At 33.3% G+C, this 24340-nt stretch overlaps 5 protein-coding genes across 8 annotated transcripts; 1 reads left to right on the forward strand and 4 right to left on the reverse strand.

Annotated features, from left to right (window-relative positions):
- Window positions 1–373: 373 nt before the first annotated feature.
- LOC126664602 (ergosterol biosynthetic protein 28) lies at window positions 374–3222 on the reverse strand. Of its 2 annotated transcripts, XM_050357082.2 has the most exons (4): window positions 2984–3222; window positions 1632–1838; window positions 933–1047; window positions 374–695 (listed from the first exon to the last, which is right to left on the reverse strand). In XM_050357082.2, the coding sequence occupies exons 1-3, from the start codon at window positions 3096–3098 to the stop codon at window positions 980–982; spliced, it is 390 nt and encodes a 129-aa protein (XP_050213039.1). In that variant the 5' UTR covers window positions 3099–3222; the 3' UTR covers window positions 374–695; window positions 933–979. The 2 variants fall into 2 exon arrangements, with proteins under 2 accessions (XP_050213039.1, XP_055960238.1); XM_056104263.1 differs by lacking the exon at window positions 374–695 and having other exon boundaries at window positions 779–1047; window positions 2984–3221.
- A 3967-nt stretch (window positions 3223–7189) lies between these two features.
- Window positions 7190–9216, reverse strand: LOC126679599 (uncharacterized). The gene is made up of 2 exons (XM_050374669.2): window positions 8311–9216; window positions 7190–8166 (listed from the first exon to the last, which is right to left on the reverse strand). The coding sequence occupies exons 1-2, from the start codon at window positions 8940–8942 to the stop codon at window positions 7467–7469; spliced, it is 1332 nt and encodes a 443-aa protein (XP_050230626.1). The 5' UTR covers window positions 8943–9216; the 3' UTR covers window positions 7190–7466.
- Window positions 9217–13419: 4203 nt separating this feature from the next.
- On the reverse strand, window positions 13420–14161 carry LOC126673877 (uncharacterized). The gene is made up of 2 exons (XM_056104872.1): window positions 13513–14161; window positions 13420–13436 (listed from the first exon to the last, which is right to left on the reverse strand). Exons 1-2 carry the CDS (start codon window positions 14159–14161, stop codon window positions 13420–13422), a joined length of 666 nt encoding a protein of 221 aa, XP_055960847.1.
- A 603-nt stretch (window positions 14162–14764) lies between these two features.
- LOC126684003 (50S ribosomal protein 6, chloroplastic) lies at window positions 14765–15464 on the forward strand. Its single transcript, XM_050379452.2, has one exon. The coding sequence runs from the start codon at window positions 14855–14857 to the stop codon at window positions 15209–15211; it is 357 nt and encodes a 118-aa protein (XP_050235409.1). The 5' UTR covers window positions 14765–14854; the 3' UTR covers window positions 15212–15464.
- Window positions 15465–17171: 1707 nt separating this feature from the next.
- Window positions 17172–22821, reverse strand: LOC126683977 (inositol-tetrakisphosphate 1-kinase 3). 3 transcript variants are annotated; one of them, XM_050379450.2, is made up of 10 exons: window positions 22370–22821; window positions 21606–21687; window positions 21341–21373; window positions 19506–19626; window positions 19285–19377; window positions 18765–18884; window positions 18488–18664; window positions 18020–18075; window positions 17824–17908; window positions 17172–17650 (listed from the first exon to the last, which is right to left on the reverse strand). In XM_050379450.2, the coding sequence occupies exons 1-10, from the start codon at window positions 22585–22587 to the stop codon at window positions 17562–17564; spliced, it is 1074 nt and encodes a 357-aa protein (XP_050235407.1). In that variant the 5' UTR covers window positions 22588–22821; the 3' UTR covers window positions 17172–17561. The 3 variants fall into 3 exon arrangements, with proteins under 3 accessions (XP_050235407.1, XP_055960239.1, XP_050235408.1); XM_056104264.1 differs by lacking the exon at window positions 22370–22821 and adding an exon at window positions 21770–21925; XM_050379451.2 differs by lacking the exons at window positions 21341–21373; window positions 21606–21687; window positions 22370–22821 and adding an exon at window positions 21039–21142.
- Window positions 22822–24340: the final 1519 nt, after the last annotated feature.

Raw genomic sequence — 24340 nt, forward strand, 5'->3', positions numbered from 1 at the left:
AAAAGTAACATTTGAACTGACTGATAATGAAAATGTACATGATGAAGACGAGGGTATCGAGTCTAGTTCAAACCTAAATTCTCACAATGAGACGCCAGAAAATCAGAAATCAAAAATTAGGTTAAATGCAACAGCCATTTGAGAATCCTGATTCTTGCAAGCTGCTTCCCAAGCAAAAAAACAAGAGTTGCAATGGAGCAGCATGAAGCAGTCAATACAGTGTTTGATTCAACACCTCAAACTGTAAACAGTCAAGCGTTCTTCATTCTAGGGTAGCTAAGTCAGATGACCGAACAATTTAGAAGCTGGATGTTGTTGATCAGATGAAAACAATGGATTTAGAGCATGAACAAGAAAATAACACTTATAGATATATCAGGAAGAATAGCTCTGCAATAGTTTATACACTAAGCTAATCTTTTCTTATATTTTAATGTCTGTTAATGCCAACATAAAATGTATCAGTTACAAGTTCAAAAGTAGTCTACATTTGCTATTATTACACTTTTGTTTTTGTGCTGTTTTTCCACGTTATGCAGGCTATATGCATCTGATATGATTGCACAACTGATACATGATATTATGATCAGCGGGCAGTAGGAATTATTGGATAGGACAACTTATGATGGCTCTCTGTAATGGAAACCCACCACCACAAAGCTGGCTAGTCCAGTGGCCGTTCGTCCATGGCAATCCTAATGCACATATCAAGGACAAGGAGGCCCCGTCATGGACTTTATCCACAGTATAACAGAACATCATAATGTAAAACACTAGAAACACAGAACACAAGGACAGCGATGACACAAATTGACAGGAATTTGAGGTTCTAAACAGGATCCATAAAAGTTGAGCACCAATTTGTTGCAGTAATTTAGTATAGAGAAGAAATCTGAACTAGAAGCTAGAAACTAGAAACAAGAAACAAGTACCGGCTTGGAATGAGCAGCATAATAAAACTAGCCATTTGGTTCAATTTTTAGGAATGTTTGGCGTGGCTCTTTTGATGTGAATTCCACTGAATCAGCATCCAAATTATTGATGTACCTGATTGAAAAAGAATACATATATTAGATAAAGATTAAGCCAGTGTTCTTGATTAAGTTGCAGGATGACCATTCTTAACAGAAACATGACCAATTCAAAATTGTAACTATTAACTTAAACATGCAGTTTGAAAATTAGGATATAGAGAAAAATGTTTTGCTCTCGGTTCTTCCTTTGTCCAACTAAGTATGGAGTCCCTAAATTGAATGACTTAGGCTCCTGAAATGTTAACTACATCATCATTTAGTTCCTTATTTCTCATAGATGACGGTGACATAATACATACCTTAGAAGTCAAGGAAGCAGTGAGCATAAATCATCATGCTCCATATATCAAGGATAAAAAGAACCTTTTATTGAAGGAGTATAAGATAATAAGGTCAGTTACGCCAAATCTCAGGTTTTAATTTACAGTGTGCTAGATGAAATTAGACAAAATACCAGTTCAAGTCAGCAACTGAGTTGTGATAAGATGGACAAGGAAAAGAAATGGAGCAACTTCAAAATAATGCCACTGAAAGTTTGATAACAAAAGTAAAATAACAAAGAAAAATAATGGTAGATCAGATAGATATAAAAAGTACCTGCAAAAATGCCCACTGTTGTCAAGTTCCCAATGGCCATTGTTTTATATATTAGGTATTCAGTCAGGAAGTGTCCGAAAGCATAGATGAAAGATAAAAAGGTAGCCAAATAAAGTGGCTTGTTATCAAGATTGAATGCACAAAGAGCACATAGAGTGCAAGTCAAAAGCGTCCAAACTCCAAATGTCCGCCCATGAACTTCAGTCACTGCATAGTTAGCAAGGGGGGCCCAAAAAGAAGATAGAATTAAAAAAATGAATCAGAATTCCTAACCACCAAACAAAAAGTAATAACTTCATTTAAAAATGTAAGCAAATAGTTCTTCAGTTTCATTTCAACCATTAAGTTTACTTTCAGATCCACTTAAACTGTCCCTTAGCCTGTTGCATTGTTGCTTGTCCTTGATCATTATTGTCCACCTTAGCGGCATTATAAATTTATCATTCAAAAATTAGCTTTGAAGGTAAAAGGGATGAATTGTGTGGAAATCACATGATTAGGTTCGAGAGCCGTTGTTTTAAAACCAGTATTATCAAATCAAAAGTAATTCATCACTCAACAGACTTTGCATACTCTAGTCTATGTTACTATACTACATACTTGCACATCCTTTTTCTGGATTCATAATAGAAAAGACTAAATAACTTTTTCAAGTCATAACCAAATGCAAACACACATGTTCAAATTCAGATGGGAAAAACAATGCAGGAAAATTGAATATAATTTCAAATACGGAAGCAACTTAAGAAATTATGCGGGAACCAAAGTGCATTGTTCCTGAGGTAAAATAAACATATGCGGGAAATTAAGGCAAGTACAAATCAGCCAAGACTGACCATATTTAGCACATGATCAAAACTTCAAAACTTTAATAGCTTTAGTTGTAATAAAATCATCCACTTGACATATACAATAGCAGATGCATGAACCTCTAAAGAACAAATCTCACAAATCAGGGAGGCAAATTCACATAGTGCTACTCAAAGTCATTAATAGATAAACATTTTTTTCTTAATAAGCATGCCATTGTCATTAACTAAGGAATTCAAAGAACACAGTCAGCCATTGCGTATCTGAAGCAAGAATCCGGATTGTATGCCATTATCTCATTCAAAATCTAACATATCATCTCGATCACTGGACTCACAGTCTTTCTCTCTTTAATCAAGATTATAAAGGTAAAAATCTTTCAGCTTCAATCTTAAAGAAAAAGCATATCTAAATTTTCTATGAAACATTCAAATAAAGAATTTACAAGCACGAAAAGTTGTTGAATCTATTTTTAATAGTTTACTATTTGATTGCATTGAAGGAAATGCGGGAACATTGGGATCTCAATTTAAGGAACTTACTGGTGGTTTTAGAGAAAACAGCGAGTCTAAGAGCCCAAATGTCGAAGAAACCGAACCATACGGAAGCTAATCGGAGTGAACCCACTAGCATTAACCACCATCCTAACGCCTCCATTTTCTTACTGCTTTCTTACCTATCCCTTCTCACTATAACGATATCGCTCACCCCTTAACAAAACTGCGTCGTTATAAACCGCTCGGGCTTGGATTTTGCGATTGGACATATGCGTCTGAGACTCTGGGTTATGGTCCAGTCCATATATTATTCTGTCAGCTCATGATTTTGGGTTTTTTACATAAATACCCAACAATAGAAAATATTTGTACGATCAAAAAAAAAATATTTATAAAAATAATAGCTCAAATTTCACTTTACAAAATACTATTTTTTTTATATATAAAAATATAATTGTGCATACATTAAATACAAATTTCGTATGTAAATCAGATGATATACATATACAATTTTATTATACAATATGAATTATATACAAATTATATACATTTTTTTTTAATTAAGAAAGTTTGTCTAAAACTTCAAAATGACGTTGGAGGTAAACAAAAAATCATTAAGTTCCATTATCATGGTTTTATTTGTAGTTCATGACATTGAATTTAATAAAAAGGCTTTAATAATATATTTGATAAATATAAATTTAAACAAGCTTGAATTAATCTTAAAACTGGATGAATTCATTGACAATATTAATTAATTTTATAAATTATATAAAAAGTAAAATTTACGTTATATGTTTGAACATAATGTCATATTCTTCAATTGATCCAATCAAATTTAGGAACAAGTAGCATAAAGAGTTGCCTTAGAATTTGATGATTTGAGTGGAGAAGATGTCCAACTCATTTTATTATGTAGGCCAAAATGACGTTGACGCCAACAATTCATAAAATAATTAAAATGTATTATCCATTCGTACCCGTGAGTGAATCACTACTGAGTCACCTCTTTTACTTGGATCAATTATTTTCTGCAGAATATTCACATGAAATGAAATACATAACAACCTGTAAATAGTTAAAAATCTAATGACTAATGTCATACATAGAAATCAAATAGGCCAACAAGTACTAAACTATATAAAAATGGTAACACCAATTAGATTCGATTTTATCTATTAAAATCAATCATATTCAAAATTTTAAAATAACTTTTTATTATTATTACGCTTTGATCTGGATCATTCTAATACTAAATTTTAAATAATGTTGACTCTTTTAAATTAAATTAATCTAATTGATTGTATGATTTAAATGTATAGGCAGAGAGACCCCTAGAGGCAGCTAGACATTATTTCTCCAACCCATTAGTCCAACAAAAAGTTAGGCTAATAAGAGAGAGTTTTTGCTTCACAAGAAAGATGGCGTAAACTTGAGTCTTAAATCTGTGGTACCATAAACAGAATCTCAGCCCTAGCCCCAGCCAGCCACCCTTTATTCAATTTATGGTACTCGTGTGGTCCTCTTCTACACCTAATTGTACAATTTTTTGCTCATTTTTGGAATTTTAAACTTATATCCATTTGCCCATATGCATTTCTGCCCTCTTTGACCACCTTTTTTTTTTCTAAAGCTAAAATGTATTGATGAATACATAAATATAAAAAATGAAAATCATATATTACAAAGAGCTCAATATAGTCTTCTAAATTTGAACAAATATAAGCAAAAAATAATCGAAAAATAAAAAAAATCCATGACATGGATCCCGTAAACTTAACACAATGTAAAATTATGTTCCCGTTGAGCGGGATAATTAGATAATTCCTCTTTCGATTTTGACATGAAATCCGCTCTATCCAACGAAACCTAATCTTTTCGGTTCATCCTCAATGATATTCTAGAAAGATAAAATTTACAAAAATGTTTGAAACGATCTAAAATATCGGATGAAAGAAGTGGAAAAAACCACAAAAATTTATTCAACAATATAAAAATCCAAATTGAAATGACCATCTTAAAAAAGACTTATTCAAATAAGAAAGTAAATCTACAATAACTAATAATACTATGGGCAGAAAATCATCTTCTCTCATCTTCTTTATTTTGTCTTTCATCCTATTATTTTTTTCTTTTAATTGAGAAATAAATAGCAATTTTCATAAATATAATTATTTAAAAATGTATTTTTTGAGGAAATACTTCCATTTACATTTATAGTAGAGGTTGAGTCTTCACGACTTTATTTTTTTTTAAGTTAAATCATTTTACCATAAAATAAAATTTAAATTCATATGAAATAGATCCACCATATATCATCCAAAAATTCTTTCATCTCTTATAAATCTATTATACAATAATTTGATTTTAAATGCTGTAAGAACTTTAAATTTAATATAAATTATTAATACAAAATTCATATAATAATATTTCTTCTGATTCATAATACTCGTCGTTTTATAATACTTGTTATTTTAAAATATCAAGATGAGTTTTTATATATATTTATCTCTTATTAATTCATTAAAAAATACAAACAAATATCATAATCACAAAATATCAACAAAAAAAGATTTATTTAATAAAAATACTTATAAATGTAAAAATTATTTTATTTTCTTAATTAACATGTTAAAAGTTAAAGTGAAAAGTAGTGTTTTATTATTGAATAATAATACATATTTTAGAAATATTAAAATATCATTTAAAATAACAAATATTATAAATTTAATGTTATCTGTTTAGAAGATGTAAATTTAAATAAAAAGTAAATTTTCAAATATTATTTTTAATTTATTTTTTAACATTTTTAGTTTAAACTATTTAAAGTCAAAATATCTTAAATTTGTTGTTTAAATATCTTAAAATGGTCCCCTGAAACAATTAGCCACAACAAGAATTCAGCTGGACTGGACCCCAATGCATATGCATACGCACGCACATAACAAATCTTTTTGTGTGTTCCCTTCCCCCTTCTTTCTTTTAATATTTCAAAATTTTCCCCACCTTACCTTTATTTTTGTAGACATCACCCAACTTTCCATTAAATTACGCTCTTCTTATAGAAGTCAGCTAATCTCATCCTAATAATTAATTACCCTTTAGGCCCCCATACAAGCTGTATGTAATTAAGTCATACCAACTACTACTCTACAAGCATGCTTAATCTAATCTAATCTAATCTCTTCATATTGTAAAGTCTTAATTATGGTTTAAGGATTTATAAAATGTGCATTACAGCTATAGGCAACATTTCCCATAAATTCTTTTCTCTATAAAAATAATGATAATCAGATATTACGTGCACGCACAGCACATCCCTCTTCTACATAATGCCCAATCTCCAACAACCACCTGCCAGCTCTTACATTTCTCCATGCTTTCTGAATTTGTTTTGGAGTACTTTTTTATTCACTGGTCTAGGGTTTTGAAAGTTAATCTCTCTAGTAGTTTCAGTACTATTTTGATTTATCTTAATTATTATAGAAATTACATTACTCTATTTAAAAAACTCAGGTGTTTTATTATTAATTAAATCTTATAATTAGTGTTAATTACTCCTCTGGTCGTAATCGATTATAGAAATAATTTTAATGTTAATAACAATTTTATATATATTCTATAATAATTCATCTTGAATAATTATTTGAAACTGGTAAATGAGTCCATTATTTAATAAGTGTATTATAGACGGACAACTGCAAATAAATTACTAATAATTGTATATAGATAGTTGTGGACAATTGCTCTCTAAAAAAAAATACAGTATTTTATTTTGTTAATTTTTTTTTGTGATGAGAACTCACTCTACTGAGTTGAATTCAATATCATTGTCAAACCCCGGAAGTGGCCGCCCGCAAGCTCACATACCTGATAATCCCGGGCTATAATGGCCAGTAATCCAACCTCAACCACTCTATATTAAGAAAGGGCGTAGCCGGGGTTCGAACCCACGACCTTTAGCGCCCAGATGGCTGATACTTAGACCATTAGACCAAACCCGTGCGGGCATATATTGTCAATTTTACTTTAAAAAATTATATACGAAAAATTATTTCTGGCTTCTACTATGTTTGAGATCATATAGCAGTTAATTTAGCCAAAAAATGAAAGTGTAAGCTGAATATATCTAACACTAAACTTACCTACTCCGAAGCTGAATAACACTAGTTTCTATTGAGAGATTAAAACGTCCAATCCAGGAGTACATTATTCTACTCAGAAGCTGAATATAAAATGGAAATAAGGCAAACCATCTACATTTCATAGAATTTAGTAAAAGATTTTGAAGTCGGCTTAAATCAGACTACAATATCTCAAAAACAAACTATTTTTTCCTTCCAAGAAAAAAAAAGGAAACTAATACAAGCCACACGAGTAAAAATCAAAGCGTGCCTGTCTAAAAAAAGACCTTCTCTCCTTACTGTACAGAGTCTAGTTAGTAGAAAAAGGAAAAAAAGAACTCCGGCAATGGAACTAAAAATGAATCCACCCAGATAAAACTACAGAAAAATTAAAAACAAAATGATCAACCAAGTAAGTCCCGGTCCTGACAGAGCTCCTTCCGGAGACGTTGAGAGAACAGCCTACAAGCATCCATACTCAAATCAATGGCAGCAGCTAATGCAACAAAAGCAGCTGCATCCTCCGTGCAGTTCACGTGCTGAACACTCACTTCCACGCTAGGTTTACTGCATTTCCCTTCCCCTTCAACATTCGCCGACATCACAAACCCTCGGTACAGACAATAAGGCCATAATCCATACCCGAAATCTCCGCTGCTTCTCGGACTGCAAACCGGAGAAGCTGCATTTGACCGTCCGTTCAAATTACATCCTAAATCAATCTCGAACTTTCCTCCTTTGTTTAAACTCAAAGCAGACTCCGCCAGTACAATGCCGGTACCGTTGGTGTCGGGTATGAGCTCAAACCGGTAGCCGAGCCCGTCTGAGGATCCACGCTCGCGCCACGCCTCCAGTCGGCCCCATGGCTTCCAGGTGCCGTCCCCTGGGCGGAGTATGAGCCATGAGCCAGGGTTGGAACGGCTGACTCGGTCTGAGCCAGGAGAGGCAACAAAAGGAGTTACCATTGAAGCAGCCGCAACTGGTGAACCGGAGAGGTCGTGCACTGTTATGGACCATCCTTTTCGTTCTTTGCCTGGTCGTTCCCTATCACTTCCGAATGAACTTAGCCATTTTCTTGTAGTGGTGGAATCTGATGGCAGTGACCTGTTTGTTACGGTTTCAGTTAGCTTTACTCTTTTAAAACACATTCAAATTACTAAAAGAGAGAACAAGAATCAAACATGAAGAATCACTTAAACCCTAAAAAGTAAAAAAATAAAATCAAATCTCTGCTTTTAGAATACTAACCTAGGTCTTTGATTGCGGTCACCGGAGTTTCTAAAACTGAACTTGCAAGTGAAAACCGGTTGTCTGATATTTCCTTTGATCTGAAACACCTGAGGACTACATTCAGGTTCGCCATCGAACTGAAACACGAATCGCGGATCAGGCTCAGCTTTAACATTCAAATGGAACTGAGCAGCAGAGGAACCTTTGCTGTCTTGTTTCCCAACAGAAATCCAACCATTATGAAACACACAAGCCTTAGTTTCAGTTCCCGCCAGATCCAACGGCACGCATACTTTCCCTAAAAGCTTCCCCGAGTTAACTCCGCAACTAGTGCCACGTCGGCCGGTGAAAATAGATATTTTGAGGAAAACCTTGCCGGAGAAAATAGACTTGGAGATAAAGCGTTCAAGATCGGCTTTACTGAGGTGGAATGTGGCGGCAAGAGGCTGGGGGTGGCCATCGGGGAAGCTGGTGGTGTCCGGAGGAATGTAAGGGATTACGGCGGTTTGAAGAGGGAAATTCTTGAGTTTGATTTTGCAAAAACAAGGAGAAGAAGAAGGATGAACGACAGAAGGAGCAGATTTAGCAGCTGAAGGAAGTTTAAGCGCGAGATTGGCTACAGTTAAGCGAATGAAAGGGCAGGGATCCATAATTTAATAGTAATCGTCTGCCCTTTTCTGCGATGGCTAAGGTATTTTGTAATGCGAGGGACTAATATTTAATACCAAAGGTTGTGAAAGTTAAAGAGGTGAAGAAGAGACAGAAATAGAAAGAAGAAGATTTGGGGATATGTGCAGGAGAAGAATGGGTGAAGAGAGGGTGCGCAATGCGCATCAGTAATGGCAGCATTATCATAAGGTTTGTTGTTCATCTTCTACATTTAACTTAGGATTCTGTTTGTAAACCTAAAATATTCAAAATCAGTATGGTTTTTGCGAAATAGATAAGTGTTTATAGTGTTTCTCTCTCTTAAGAGATGCTCACAGGCTGTTTGGAGTACAGCTCATTTACAGGCTGGCTGTGAATACCAGTCGGATCCAAACTTGGTGCTATTTGCCGTAGCTTCAAAAGACGAAATTAGCCTTGACTGGATATACGAAATGTGTGCCCTCAGTAGCTCGCTAGTCTGCACATGCGGGTTCTTTATAGTTGCTTACATAGTGATTAGCAGCCGTTGGATTTAGCTTCTATTTGCTAGGTATCGAGATTCGAGATGATGACAGGTGGATCACTAATATGGCTTCGTGTCGCTCCTGAGAGCAAGAAAATTGTTTAGACTTAGATTATGTTATAGTGATGTCACCACATCAATGGATTTTTTTTATTAAACCCTTATTTCAGCTTCTATTTTTCATCAAAATAAAAGTATACAGCTTCCATTTCTTACAAATTTTAAATACTTGAATTGAAATTCAAAATATTTAGTTTTAGAAAAAGAGTATGTACATCATCAATCCATAGCTTAAATGAAATGTACTTTTAGTTGAAAATTGTAATTGTGGTGGAGTGGAAAAAATATCCAATTTTTTAACAAAATAATAATAGACTGACGTCTTACTTAATTGGGGTAAGTTCATTTACTAATCAACTTTTCGGAAAGTTAAGGGGTTGATTTTCCTTTGACTAGGAAAATGACTTCCCTAACAAAAATTAGGTAAGTTCATCTTCCCTAGTTAAATTAATCGAAATACTATTATATTTATATCCTTATATTTAATTAGTCAATTTAATTATTGAGTGTAATATTGTCTTTAGATTTTAATTAATTAAAAATAAAATGTAACTTCCCGGGAAGTTATTAAGTGAATCAAGTAATGAAAATATTAGTATTCTCCATATTAACTTCCTCAGTAATTAACTTTTCGGAAAATATACTTTCCAAAAATTATATATTTTTGAAACAAATGATGTTTTACTCGTTTGGTTGGGGGTAAATAGGTTAGGGAAGTTGTACTTCCCGGAAAGTAGCAAATATTTTTTATTTGGTTCAATTTATACATTCTACTTTCCGGAAAGTTGGATGTTTGACTTCCCTTTGATTAGGGAAGTAACTTCCCTAACAAAACCCAAAAAAGTGGAACTTCCCTAACACTTTTATTGTGTTTTCCTAATTTAACCTTAACTTTTTCTTTCTTTTTTTCCTTTTTAAATTTATATAAAAATTATTGTAGGACATTTTTGTCTTTTAATTAAAAATTAGTTTCGTACTTCTCGGGAAGTAAAAATCAAAACAATCAATATTTATCAACTTGTTGAAAAGTTAACTTCCCAGGAACTATATTTTTCGGAAAGTTAACTTCCTGAAAATTGCTATAAAACGAACCAAGCGGGGCTTTTAGTTCAAAAATAATTAGACAAATAGATTGCTTTTTATACGTTTAATGAGAAATACCCCTTACAAATATGGTTTGTTGCTCCATCTTTTACTCCATGCACTGTCTGTCTGTTATATGCAGTGTAAATTATTGACAGCGATAGATTGACATTGCTTGATTCCACCTAATTTATTTCCACATCCAAATTCACCCAAAATAATTATAAAATAAATCATCCTAACAACAAAAACATTATTTGAAGTGTTGAATCATGATTCTTTATTAAATTTATATGATGAAATAGCATTTTAACTTTTCGATTTGGCTTAAAATATCAATTAAAGATAAATTTATAGTTTTAAATAAAAACATTCATATATTAATTATTTTAACTCATTTTTTTAACTCATTTTACCTCCTTATCAGAGTAGATAAAAAATGATTGGAACAATTGAAATTGAGGCGACAACAAATTATTGAAATATTTACAATTGAAGGAGTAAACGAGCAAAAACATATTTTAAATATGTTTTTGTTTAAAACACTTTTTTTTTAAAAGTAGTTTTATTTAAAACCACAAATTTTGCTATCTATTTTTTCATTTCAAATTAGAAGTGAGAAAATGAACATTTGTTGAAATCTATATAATCATATGTGGAACAATAAAGCACTAACAACTTGTCTTAAAGTCATAAATAATTTAGTTAAATATTGAAATGATAAAATTCAGAAACACTGGATAGCCTTTCTATACTGTTAGGGCTTCATAGTGGAGTTAAAGCCTTAGTTAAAGAGTCTGCCATCTCCGATTTACTGGGCCAATATTAAGACACTATAATCGGATTAATCCTGCGAGACTAGGTCTTAAACTAGCTAGCTGCTTCAGTTCAAACTTCAAACCATTATTGTTTGAGAAAATTATACCTCATACGCTTATTTTTATGAAAGTAGGCCAAATGTTGTAAAAAGGCCAAACCTTTCATAAAAGTTTCACAAAAGTCCTGACCTTTCAATTTTATCGATTTTGGCCAAAAACAAATTATTTGGTTTCAATTATGGCCAACCCTCAATTTGATTTCAATTTGCCTATGTGACACCTATGTGGTGCCTATGTGGCATGCCAAATATTGAAAGGTCAGGACTTTTGTGAAACCAAATAATCCATTTTTGGCCAAAATCGACCAAATTGAAAGGTCAGGACTTTTGTGAAACCAAATAATCAGTTTTTGGCCAAAATCGACAAAATTGAAAGGTCAGGACTTTTGTGAAACTTTTGTGAAAGGTTTGGCCTTTTTACAACATTTGGCCATGAAAGTACGCTACTAATTTTATCATATACAATTTTGTTTGTTTCTAAAAAAAATTCAAATTGCAAAAATATTTTTTTTATTGTTCCTCTCTAATAAACATGAATTGTCCACTGCTATTAACAATTATTGAATCCAACTTGTTAACTTCTTATATTAGTTAAAACTATTAAAACGGTGCTTTCTTCATCATCTTTTCCTTGTCACATTGATGGCAATTATATCAAAATTGTTATAGATTTAACTACTGAAAGTTTATAAAATTGAAATATTATGGATAATATTTTAGATGTAAATTACACTATAATTCGAACTTTTTCTTTTCATTCCCGAGTTTCTGTATGCTCCTTTTGATTACATCTTCTCTATATTATGTTCTAAAAAATAACGAAATCATTAACATAATTGAAGTCTCCTACTAAAGATGTCGGTTTAGTAAAATCTGTTAAAAAACTGTTGGAAAATCAACAAGTTGAAGAATTTGGACTCGTTTATTTTAAATGTGTTACTTTTCTTATTTCATGTTTATTTGCAGGGCTTATGGAAGTGGAGAAAAAGATAGTCCTATGTGTGATGTACGTGGCTTCGCAAACTACCGAATGAAATTGTTGAGTCACGTTTCCTTTGTTGATTGATCGGTATGCTCTTAAGCTATACTTTGTTTGTTTTGCTTTCTGGTTTCATATTTTCTGCCCATTGTTTAGCTTAAATGTTCCACTAATCATGGTTATTCTCCCATTAAATGAAATTCATGTCCCTTTGCAGCATTTAATTGAGGTGAAGGTGGTTATCCTTTTAGTTTCACCTTAGATGGCTCTAGAGAGAATAATGCTTCTAAGAATTTTGGAGAAACTAATGAGAAAATTACTAGTTCATTCAAAAGAGAAACAGGTAAGTCAGACCCGAGAGAAATGAGTCAGCAAATGACATAAAAAAAATTTTGTTCGGAAAATGAGAACAAAATGAAAGACTCTCCGCTGATCAGAATTATGTATATGGGAACTAATATTTTAGAACTATGTATAAGGTGTATCTCCAATATATTATAACTATATTTTAAACTATGCCACGTCACCCTATTCAGAACAAACCTTGTCATTCTATTATTTCCTATTAATACCTCAAGATAGGTAAAGTCTAACGGTGATACTCTTTTTTACACCTTTTACTCTATCTTTCTCTTCTAATTTCTGACTCCTACTTTAACATACTTGACTGTCGAAGCAATCGTCCCGAAATCCACTTATGGCGTCCTTCTGACAGTGTTTTTGTGGGTTTTAGGTGGTCTTTGGTGGACTCTTCAGGCCCAGGCCATCTCCGACACCCCGTCAGTCATTAGATATCAAGAGTTTATCCAGAAGAGTTGGTACCCATAAGATCAGTGTCTTTCTTATTTTTATTTTTTTTCCAAAGATAGGTATATTGATTCTGAAAAGGCATACAAGGCAGGAAAACAAACTAAAGCTGTATCATAGACAGTTTACAAACTTTTGCTAAATCATGAGCTAAAAAGTTGAAAACTCTAGAAATATAATAAAAAGAACATGTGTGGAAATACTTCTGGAGATGTAAAATATCACTACAAATTCCCCAAGCACCTGAAATTTGCACCATCGGTTTCTGAATTGATTGGATAACTTGAAGTGCATCTCCTTCCAGCAGAACTGAATGCCAACGATTTGATATTGCCCAGTTAAGAGCCTCACGCATAGCCAGAAATTCCAAAATACCTGGATCCCATATAGCTCGAAAAACAGCAGTAAACTTGCCAATTATCAATCCTGTCGAATTCCTGGCAATAGCAGCAACTACTCCAAAGTGATGTTGTTTGTCTGTAGCAGCATCCACATTGATCTTAACACAATCTTGTGGTAAAGAAGCAAAGGAAATAGGAGCTGTCAATGTAGATGATGAGATGTTGCTTGTATGAGGTTCCAAAGATAAAACCAAAATATATTCAGAACAAGCTTTAGATGCCAGCAAGACCGTATCTTCTATAGATATGTACTCCTCTCTAAAAATAATTGCATTACGACTCTTCCATAAATGCCAAAGAGTGAAACAGAACAAGGTAAATGAATCCATAGAAGGTTGCATAGTGATAAGTTGAGTAGAAAGGAGAATCCAAAGTTGAGGAAAAGAAGAAAATGACAAACAATCACTTCGTAAAGATAACTGAGAGGTAAACCATACCTGTTGTGCAAAAGGACAAGTAAAAAGCATATGTGATAAGCTTTCTTGTTCCATACAATGAGGACAGAGAGAATTAACATTGAAGCGCTGAAAAAGTAATTCTCCAGTCGGCAGAACATTATGAAGACATCACCAAATAAATAGGCGAAGTTTTGGAGGAATTGGTGCATGCCACAGAAATTTCCAATCATGACTTGATAAGTTCTGAGCAGAAGGTAAAATGTCTGGATGAAGCTTGTGATAGATAAAATGATAACCGGACTTAACTGTATAAATACCATTAGGCTGATGATGCCAAATTAATCTATCTGGATAAGGATATAAATTGAGAGGCATAGATAAAATTAGTTGGACATCTTCAGAGCAAAATAAAGATCTGAGTAGTGGCTCATTCCAAGAACGACTCCCAGAAAGCATTAAGCCTGAAATCAAAGGAGGAACATAACTAGTAGGAATCCCAGGTAGAAGTGTAGGGAGACAAGGTTAAATTATGAAAAAAAAAAAATTAAGACCCTTTCATAAAGAATCTACAAAAAAACAAAAAACAAAATGAGTGAAAGTGGGCTTCATAGTAAAGCCTGGGAAGCAGGCCCAAGAAAAATGAAGGGTATGAAGGTAAATTTTTAACCAAATGCGAAATTCATAATCCTGAATTGAATGGTGAAAAAGAAGCCATATCTGATTAGCGTTCAGCTACAGCTATAGCAGTACTAGAAGTCGAAATAATCACAATACAATCTTTAAGAAATGTCAGTCTCTTCCATATTCGGTTCTCCGATTCTCCTATTGCCCAGATCATCATCCAAACCGGTCAATCCCCTGGTTCAGTCACCTCCTAAGAATATTGGGTATGGTGGTGGGTTAGCGATAGAATGTTCGTCAAGGCCAACTAAGAAGGCAACAGCCCATCACAGGAAGACGAGGCCTAGAAAGAGTCAGCCATGGGATATCAAACGTGGACCCACTGTTTATCCTCCTCTACCTCCTCTTCCTGCTGAGTGGACTTTAATTTCTTCTTCTGCTTCCGATGACGGAACTGGTGATGTTACTCAGGCTTCTTCTACTTCTGCTGCCGTATTAGAGGCGCCGGTTTCAAGTGAGTAGTTGGTAATTCGTTGTTTTATCTAGTTTTTCCATTGTATTTCAGTTTTTTGAGTTGGGATTTTTCCCTTAATGTACTGGCTGTTCATTGAAGGGGAAAAAAAACTCTTCTTATTTTCTGTTGACATAACTTTGGTGTATGGCCCATGTTTCATTTGCTTGCGATTGATCCAGCCTCATGCCAGTGCTAAATTACTTGTTGTTTCAGTTAGTTGATGTAATTTTATCTTATGATCGACTGCATTATGTTGTTGTAGGAAGTGTTTCATCAAATTTTGCTGAATTACAAATTAACCCAACTCAATTTGAAGTTTAAAATGACTCATTTTATAGTAGTTGGTTCATTTGCATTGTCCCAGTGATAGTAGCTATTTTTCCAATATAAGGGAACTTCATCACAAGTTATATTGTAATTAAATCCTGAAGTAGGTCCTCAAATGGATTGAGGCTCAAATGTTTTTTTATGATTTTTTGAAGATACATGTTGTATTTAAGATAAAATCAAAAAGTAAAGAAAATCAAATGGCAAAGCCTAATTTTTTTTTTTGGTTTCAAAGAGCCAAGCCTAATATTTAATCTAATTTGAGTTGAAATAAAACTACAAAACAAAATTTCCAGAATGATATTTTGACCACGTAAAATGATTTGCAAAACAGCTTCTGGCAACCTTTACTAGAGTGCTTCATTTGTTTTTGAGCCTTCTTCAATTAAATATAAAAAATTATCAACCAAGAATCTTAAACATACAACTCTAAACACCTTGAGTGAGTACAGAATTTAGACTAAACCTGTAGAAAAGTTGAATTTTGAATCCCTTCTCTCTCTAAAAAACTCTCTCCCTTCTCTCTAAAAACCTCTCATCAAAACCTTATGCTTGAGGAGGTGGTTTTCCGGTCTCTTGGCCGGAAAACCATCTCCTCCATTTTTTGACTTCTTATTTCTTTGCTTTTCTAACCTTTTATTCAATAAATCCTTCCCTTTGGAGCTTTTTTATGGTTGAATTAATTTTTTAGGATGGTTTTTCTTGTTGTATGTCAGATTTTTCGGATTATTTCAAATATCTTTAGTGTTTGTTGGAGCTTTACTTTCAAACTTTAATGAACCAAGAAGTTTTGATGTGGGTATGGTGTTTGTTTGTTCTATTTTTGTTGGGACTTGTTGAAAGTGCGGATGAAGGTAGGGAGCAAGCGAGTTCAAAGGCGAAATCGAACGAGTTCATGGATCTAACTCCGCTCTCTTGAAAAATTCAAGTGCTAGGTTTAGCGGATTCCGGCTTAGATTATGCTTTTTCGATTATTTTTTGCTTGTTTTCTATAAGCTTTATATATATTTTTGATTTTGCCTTTGGTTTACATTTTAAAAGTTCATATGGTTAGATTTTGTTAATATGACTTTCATCAATTTGTAAACTTAATTCTATCTATCTAATTCATAGCTTTGGGGGAAAAAAAAAGAATAAAGAATTTACACACGCAAACCAGGTGAAAAAAAGAGGAGATTTTCCTCTCGAGAGAAATGTTATGTTGGTCTTATGTAAACGATTATATATCTTCACAGATTTTCACTAAAATCACAGTTGGTGGTCTCTTTTGGATAAAAGAGAAATTTGTGTACCTTGAACAATGCTAACAAGCAAAGACAAACAAGTGTTCTAAAATATATTAGCAATGAAACATTATATGTGCCGGTGCAAGTATTGGTTACATCATCGCGGTATAATCCAGCACTAACCATGACTTTGATTCAACTCTACAACTTTTAATTGCTGCAGGCAATTAGAAGTTGAAGCGGGGGTAGTTTCTAGGTTTACTCAGCAGCCATCTCCTAATTTCTTACTTTTTTTTGACAATGTAATCGAAGTAAAGTGCAATTATATTTTATCACAAAAGCAAAACTTCAAGCTTTAAAAACTGAACAAGAACTCCTTAATAAACTATAAAAAGCGATTTCAACAAAAACCATGGAACAGCAAAACCAAGAGATATTAGAGAGCTGGTAAATACAAGTCAGGGGATTCAATACCCACAAAAAGAGCAGATGTCTATTACCATTCACCAATAGTTCATAGAACCTTGAAACAAAATAAAACAATGGCGAGACATGTTGAGCAACGCCAGCTCAACTCCAGAGAGTAAGCTTCTGAAGTGGTGTGTTGCATGCCATCAAGTTAGTAGATACAGAGGCTGAAGATTAGGAACATCCACATTTTTGCATATATATCCACCTCCAGCTGCCGCTGCCGCCGGGAGTAACATTAAGCTATACATGGTTCGTCAAAACCATAAGCTCTCATCCCATAATTACTTTATTAGGCAACACGTCTTTGATGTGGCCCACTTTTGAACACCATTTATTAGGTGCACCTTTTCTTATATTGACTCTGCCCCAGGCTCAACAAGAAGTCTGTGAATATATGCTCATATTCTGGCATCTTTCCGTACCCTGTTGTATATTCCATTAGGCGTATTTTAGATACCAAAATGACATAATAGCACCAAGAAGAAATATCACAATGGAAAAACCCTTTTGAGATTTTGTGAAGTTCCAACAGAAAGTTTTTTTTTTCCATGGAAAACAGCAACACGAACAATAATAAAAACAAAAAAATCACTTGCCTGGAAAGTAGTTTATGTCAATAACATAAAATTGATCTCTGCTTCCATGATCTCGTATTATATCCAAATTGAAAAGTCGGAGCCCCTGCATGTAATAATTAATAATTTAGAAAAAAAGAAACAAAATGACACCGACTATGGTGGTAATAGCTCTTCTAGTGAAAACAGAGAAAAAATACGGGCATGAAAACACTACCATCCGACGTCGAAGTTCTTTTGATAGTTTCTCAAGTAAGGGTTGCGGTGGAAGCTCTGCAGCAGGAAAGAACCACGTTAAAGAAGCTAGTCAAGCATTCAGACACAATTCAATATACAAAAAATGTCTAAATTACAATTTTAAAAATTAAAAAAACAGACCAGGAAAGAGGGCTTAGCAGACCCATAAATGCTAGAGCTCAACTTTCCTCACCAGCTTGGGACCTAAGAATTTATCTAGGTACTATCTAGTAAATGTGAATCTAAAGGAACTGAAAGTGCCATGGGGATAGCTATCAAGAAAATAAGGTCCCCAGTCAGTGGGGGGAAAATGCTTCAGGTACCAATTCTAACTACCCGCCCAATGATAAATGACTCCCATAATCAAACAATGAGTTAAAAAGACATGCAGCCTGCAATGCCAAAGATGACAAGAAGCTTTTTCAAGAAGAGATGGAAATAAACTCACCAGCAATACTAGGATCTAAATCGGCATTATCTGCAGAAGCTGCTGCACAAGAAACACGTGGAAAATGGAATACACCTGCACTATTTGCGAGTTCTCTTTTACCAACATCAGGTAAAGAAAATCGCCGGACCACCTTTATAGCATCCCCAACAATATAAACCTTAAAGAGAACACCTCCTAAAACCATGGGAAAAAAATTAGGTCATTTTAGGTATCATGCAATTATGGTGATGTCCAATAAACAATACACAAGCAACATTGATTTGAAATAACATACCATGATTGACGAACTCTTGAAGAACAAGAGGAGGCTCAAGTTTTTGAAGTGATTGTTGGTCATAAGCAAGTGATAATTCATGAGACTTTGCACTGCCATCTGCCACTAAAGGCTTTGCAACTGAAACATCCAGCAGAACCATGATTACTTGGTATAGATCATCACAATATGAGAACAATTAAAAAAACAATATCCACAAGTTTTTACAAATCAGGGGCCTTAAAATACATTCTCAAGTTTCCGACTAAGGTTTATCGAGGAAAGTTCTTTTCCAATTCTGTCTCATCATGCCAAATTACATGTGTTATTTATAAATTCTAAATTCCGTGTCATTATCTCATTTGCCAAAATTGAAGTGCTCAAAGTGTGGTCTGATGTTATCCATCAAACTGATGAGGCAATAATAAGACTGGAGCAGGTAAGTCATTTATTTGTATGTATGGTGATACCAAAATAAGCTTCCCTACAAACATACAGTGATACATAGCATGAGACAACAAAATGCACAAGAGATACACACCAATGGGTAGCATCAATCCAGCTTTTGTGACTGCATCAGGGATAGATGCTGCATCTTTTTTGACAACTAATTGTCTGGGAACATCAACTCTCCCTGCATCATAAATCATGAAAATAGACATAAAGAGAAAGGAGCAAGTAGAAACCAGAGATACTACATCTCGATTTTAGACTAAATTCCATTTTCCCATATTAAAATCAATGAGAACCATAATAACTTACCATAGGCAGTTGACAATTTCATATCAGCAACACACTGGAGCATGGACTGGCGATTGCGTATATGTTGAATGGCATCAGGAGGATCAAGGACAGTAACTTCTGGATGTGTTGTTCTGTAGTCCTAAAATTCCAGGCAAGCAAAAAGGTAAGAATCACCAGAGGGGGAAGTTTTCACCAGATACAAAGAAAAAGAAACACCAATACCAAAGCCAATTGGCAAAGGAGCATTATGCTCAAGAAGTGATACAAATGCTATAAGTAAAATGATAAACAAAGAATAAGTAGGATGACTTTGCTGGTAACATTAGCATTCACAGTTAGCCAATTCTTGAATGAAACATCAAGAACCAAAGAAATGGCAACATGTAAACCACTTAGGTTCCAACTCTTTTAAGCTCACTAGAAAACCTTTACTGTTTCACATAAATACACTAACATTTCTTTCTTCAAAATTGCATATTGAAGTACTTCAGAGTATCATCAACAAGACTAACAAACAATATTGACCCTGGTACACTAGACCAATGAAAGGGGAATTGGTATAAGATAAGAAAGAAAGACAGCATCTTTGACTTGACTCATCACATTAAAATGCCCTTTTGGTATAAAATACACAACTGGCAATAATTCCTGTTTTTCCACATGTCATAAATATGAAATGAATCATTTAGCTACTTAATAAGAATACAGAGTTCATATTGAACACAGGTAACCACGACTTCTCATGACAGATGCACAATGACTATCTCAACAATAGAAAGTGTAACAATTCACTAGTGACATGAGAAAATTAAAATATACAAGATCAGCAGCCACCACTAATAGTACTAACACCCAAATCAACAAGAAATGAACGAAATGAGGCTATCAAGAATTGGCACTTCTCTAAATTGTCATTTTCTATCAAAGTATGCTGTGTCACCTTGTATTCATTCTAAGTGGCATATTTATTTAAGAACCAACATAGCCAAGTGTCGGATGATGCAAAATGAACCAAGTAATAAAATGGATTCTTCTTTAGATAAGTAAATAAAAATAATTAACAACTAATTAGAATTCAAGAAAGGAATTGGGGAAATTTGATATATGGTTAGAAGGGATAGTAACCCAGATACTATAGAGTTATAACTCATTTTAAATGCTAAAAAACTAGTGTATGCATTATCAGAAGTCAAAATTAAATGCATCAAAATCCTAAATATAAGTATGCATTCATCACAAAACACAACAAGTACAATCTATCTGAGGTCAGAATGTTCAAGCTGAATGCCTCCAGAATTTACCTACCAACTGCCTCCACTAATCCAAGGAGGAGCAGACAGAGAGCAGGAGGACGTGTTCAGAGATTTTAATCCTAAATGATGAAGTGGAGGTGGGACCAAAGTACAGGTACAAAAGTTTTGAACTAAGGTCCAGAAAGGCATAAACACATTCAACCGACATAAGGGGGTAACAAAGCAGCCATCTCAAATTTCAGGTGATAAAGAAGGTTAGCAGTAAAAAGAAAGGTTTTGCATGTAATGTTTAGAAAACCTGAAAGAGTCAGCTAGATGTTCAAGGAAGTAGAAAAAGTCCCCACTTGCTGCCTCGACCTCAATATCAAGTCATGATGCATGAAGGAGGAAGGAGCAAGCACTCTGCATATTGCGTCAGACAGGAATGAGACTAAAGCATTAAAAAATTGGTTATTTGATTCCTTGCCTTGATGGATATCACATGGTCCAACAGTTCAACGTGATCAGGCAAACATCATATCATACATGACCTATTCCCTAAAATTCAGATGGCTGATTAAGCAACAGTGTAAAGATGATGAAATAAAAATATAGACCAACCTCAAGAATCTGTCGCCACTCTTTGCCAGTAAGCTGCAAAAATAAAAAAACAAACAAATCAGACAATGAGATATTCACATAATAGTAAATAAATATACTAAAGTTTCACAAATCATAAATAGATGAGTCAAAAACAGCTAAACAGAATCCACAGAGGAGCATTAATGACTCCAAATTATTTGCCAAAATAGTTTGATCATAAATCACGGCAATCTCAACAAAACAATTCCGGGAAGAGATACTCAAAAAAAAAAAAACATTCAACCTTATGCAACACAATGTCGAAAGGACCTTGATCAGACAGGGGTTTGCTAGGATCAATTGCAACAAATAAGATTCCTTTATTCCTGAAAAATGATCACATTGAATATTAGATCAGTAGCCCAAAGCACTGGAAAAACAAAAGTAAATTAAACTCCCAAAAATCACCAAATCAAGAGATGGAAACAGATGTCTTAAGTTTTAGGAGTTTATATGCAAAGTGCAACGTCGATCAATTAAGAAACAAAAAAACTAAATAAGATTTAGCATCAAATTAAACAGATGAAAGTAAATTAATAATTTACAATAGACATAGAAACATGAAAAATAAATTATTAAAGAAATAGCACTAAAAATTTCAAATAACTTTGAATCACATAAGTAATTGCAACTTGCAACACAAAAGAAAATGACCGACAGGTATATAAAAATTAATCAACACAAATAACAAAAGAAATGTTGACTGATTAAGCAAATTGAACTAATGGTTGTCATATTGAGATTTAAAATTTAAAAGCGAAAAAGAAAAGGACATGTAAAACAAAATAGAAAGCAAAAGAATATTCCAACCACAGAAAAGAAAATAAAAATCAAAAGAGAATCTCAAATTCAAATAAAAATAGAATAAGCGTGCAAACCACCACACAAACAAAACATAAATGGATAAACCTCAAAACAAAAGCAGAAGCTATTTACACAAACGAAATTCAATTGATGTTGTAAAAGAGAATTAGGTTTAATTGTATTAAGATGTAATTTTTGTTTTACCTAGCTAAACCTTGGAGTTTGGGCTGCAAGAAGCTTTTAATTTTTTTAGATGTAAGAGCATAACCAACAATAACGAATTTTCGCTGAGGAGAACAACGAGAAGGAGAAATGGGAGATATCATCTCCTCATCCTCCACCTCTGCTCCATGATAATCATTATTACTATCTCGCAATATTCCGTTTTGATTAAACGGAACAATCTCGTCGTGCAGCAACATATCGATTATTAAAAAAACCTAGCTAATGCTGCTGTAATTAAAGTTTTAGATTCAAATTGAACCGCAGGGGAAAAAACCAGAGTGTGATTTTTAATGGTGAAATGGCTGAGAAGAAAAAGAGGAGAAGGCGAAATTTAAATGGGCTTTGGTTTGGTTTTTGAGAGAGAGAGAGAAGACAACGGAGAAATGGGATCACGAATTATGTGCGGGAGAGAGAGAGAAAGGAATCGGTTGTGTCCGTTTATATACCACATTACATTCATTCATCTGAACCGTATTTATGCCGCACTCTCCACCTGGGACATTTTGGTCCTTTCCTCTGCTAAAAGGACAATCATAATAATAATAAATAAACACGCGTTTATGCGTTTTAACTGTGCGTATAACTCTTTGGCAAAAAAAAAAACTGTGCGTATAACTGATGTTACAGAGCCCATGGGTGTGGACTGCTGTTACAGTTACAAAGTTATGTTTTTATAGCATATAGTATTAATTAGCCCTGCTCAAAATAATTCATTGAAGCTATCTAATTTTTCTACACTCTTCTAAATGAGTGAATTATTTAATTTTCATTCTTTAAATAAAATATGTTAAAATTATAAATTTATAGAAATAAAAATCTTCTGTAAATAACTTCTTTTTATCTCTGCTAAATTATATTGACGTGACAATCACGTTGATATTTATTTGATCATAAAATTAATTTTAGTCTTATCCAATGATTTATTACTGTTTAGAGGTAGATGAAAATGTGTTGTGGTTATTATAAAAAAGAAAAACAATTTCTCATGGCTTTAATATCGGATCTTATGTGGCATCATCATATCAAATTTTTATTATCTGTTTAAAAAAAAATTGAAAAATATATTATCATATACATATCTCAATATTATTCTTTTTTTTTTTAATAATTGAGAAGGGGAGCGCTTGTGGGAGGAATTGAACACACGACCTTAACACTTTGTGTCCAGCGCTTATACCATTTGAGTTACAGCTCATTGGTAATATTATTCTGTTTTAATTATTAGATTTGTTAACAAACTTTTTATTTATTTAAAATTATATTTAAGATATTTTAATTTTAATTTGGAATTTAAATATCATATTAAGAGAAAGAAAAATGTAGCTATCCTCACTAATTCTTTTTCCGTATTATTTAACCTCTACTAAACTCACAATACTTATTAAATATTACCAGACAAATCGAATATTATACCAAGCCAGCTCTTTTTAATCAGAATGCATGTCAAATTTTAGAAACTCGCGTTAGTGGGATAATATTAATAAAACTGTAATGGAATGTATTTCCAAATTCATAAATTACTCTTCTGCTTAGTGCTTGGCAAGATATCATAACCAAATTAGTCATTAATTTTTTTTATCCATTGTCTATATAGTAAATTTGTTATTCTTTTCTAATTATATTATAAAAGATGAGCGTATGAACCAATTGTTATTTGGAAGAGGAGACCTTGGGTAATCAACATTAACTTAATTAAGTATAAGGTCAACATTTTAATAGTAGTTCAACTCTGGGTTTGCATCAGTAATTATATTTTAAAATAAATAAATATTATACTGATGCATCCAATTGGATAGACATGACATATAAATAAAATAAGAATTTTCGACCAAGTAGCGATAATTAATTGCAACTATTTAATTCATAAATGGCGGATTCAAATTATGTGTTGCATCTTGGAATTGAATCAATGAAAATTTCTTAACTATCCTGTGTATACACTATACAATG

This window comes from Mercurialis annua, linkage group LG1-X (genome assembly GCF_937616625.2).
Source record: "Mercurialis annua linkage group LG1-X, ddMerAnnu1.2, whole genome shotgun sequence".
Taxonomy (NCBI): Eukaryota; Viridiplantae; Streptophyta; class Magnoliopsida; order Malpighiales; family Euphorbiaceae; genus Mercurialis; species Mercurialis annua.

Coding starts and splice junctions, on each gene's coding strand:
- LOC126664602 (XM_050357082.2), bottom strand. CDS start 3,098: ATGGAGGCGTTAGGATGGTGGTTAATGCTAGTGGGTTCACTCCGATTA. Junction 1,839..2,983: donor TGTTTTCTCTAAAACCACCA/GTAAGTTCCTTA, acceptor CTAACTATGCAG/TGACTGAAGTTCATGGGCGG. Junction 1,048..1,631: donor AACAGTGGGCATTTTTGCAG/GTACTTTTTATA, acceptor TTTTTCAATCAG/GTACATCAATAATTTGGATG.
- LOC126679599 (XM_050374669.2), bottom strand. CDS start 8,942: ATGGATCCCTGCCCTTTCATTCGCTTAACTGTAGCCAATCTCGCGCTT. Junction 8,167..8,310: donor GACCGCAATCAAAGACCTAG/GTTAGTATTCTA, acceptor CGTAACAAACAG/GTCACTGCCATCAGATTCCA.
- LOC126673877 (XM_056104872.1), bottom strand. CDS start 14,161: ATGGAACAAGAAAGCTTATCACATATGCTTTTTACTTGTCCTTTTGCA.
- LOC126684003 (XM_050379452.2), top strand. CDS start 14,855: ATGTCAGTCTCTTCCATATTCGGTTCTCCGATTCTCCTATTGCCCAGA.
- LOC126683977 (XM_050379450.2), bottom strand. CDS start 22,587: ATGTTGCTGCACGACGAGATTGTTCCGTTTAATCAAAACGGAATATTG. Junction 21,688..22,369: donor AAACTCCAAGGTTTAGCTAG/GTAAAACAAAAA, acceptor ATCATTTTTCAG/GAATAAAGGAATCTTATTTG. Junction 17,651..17,823: donor TGACATAAACTACTTTCCAG/GCAAGTGATTTT, acceptor AATATACAACAG/GGTACGGAAAGATGCCAGAA.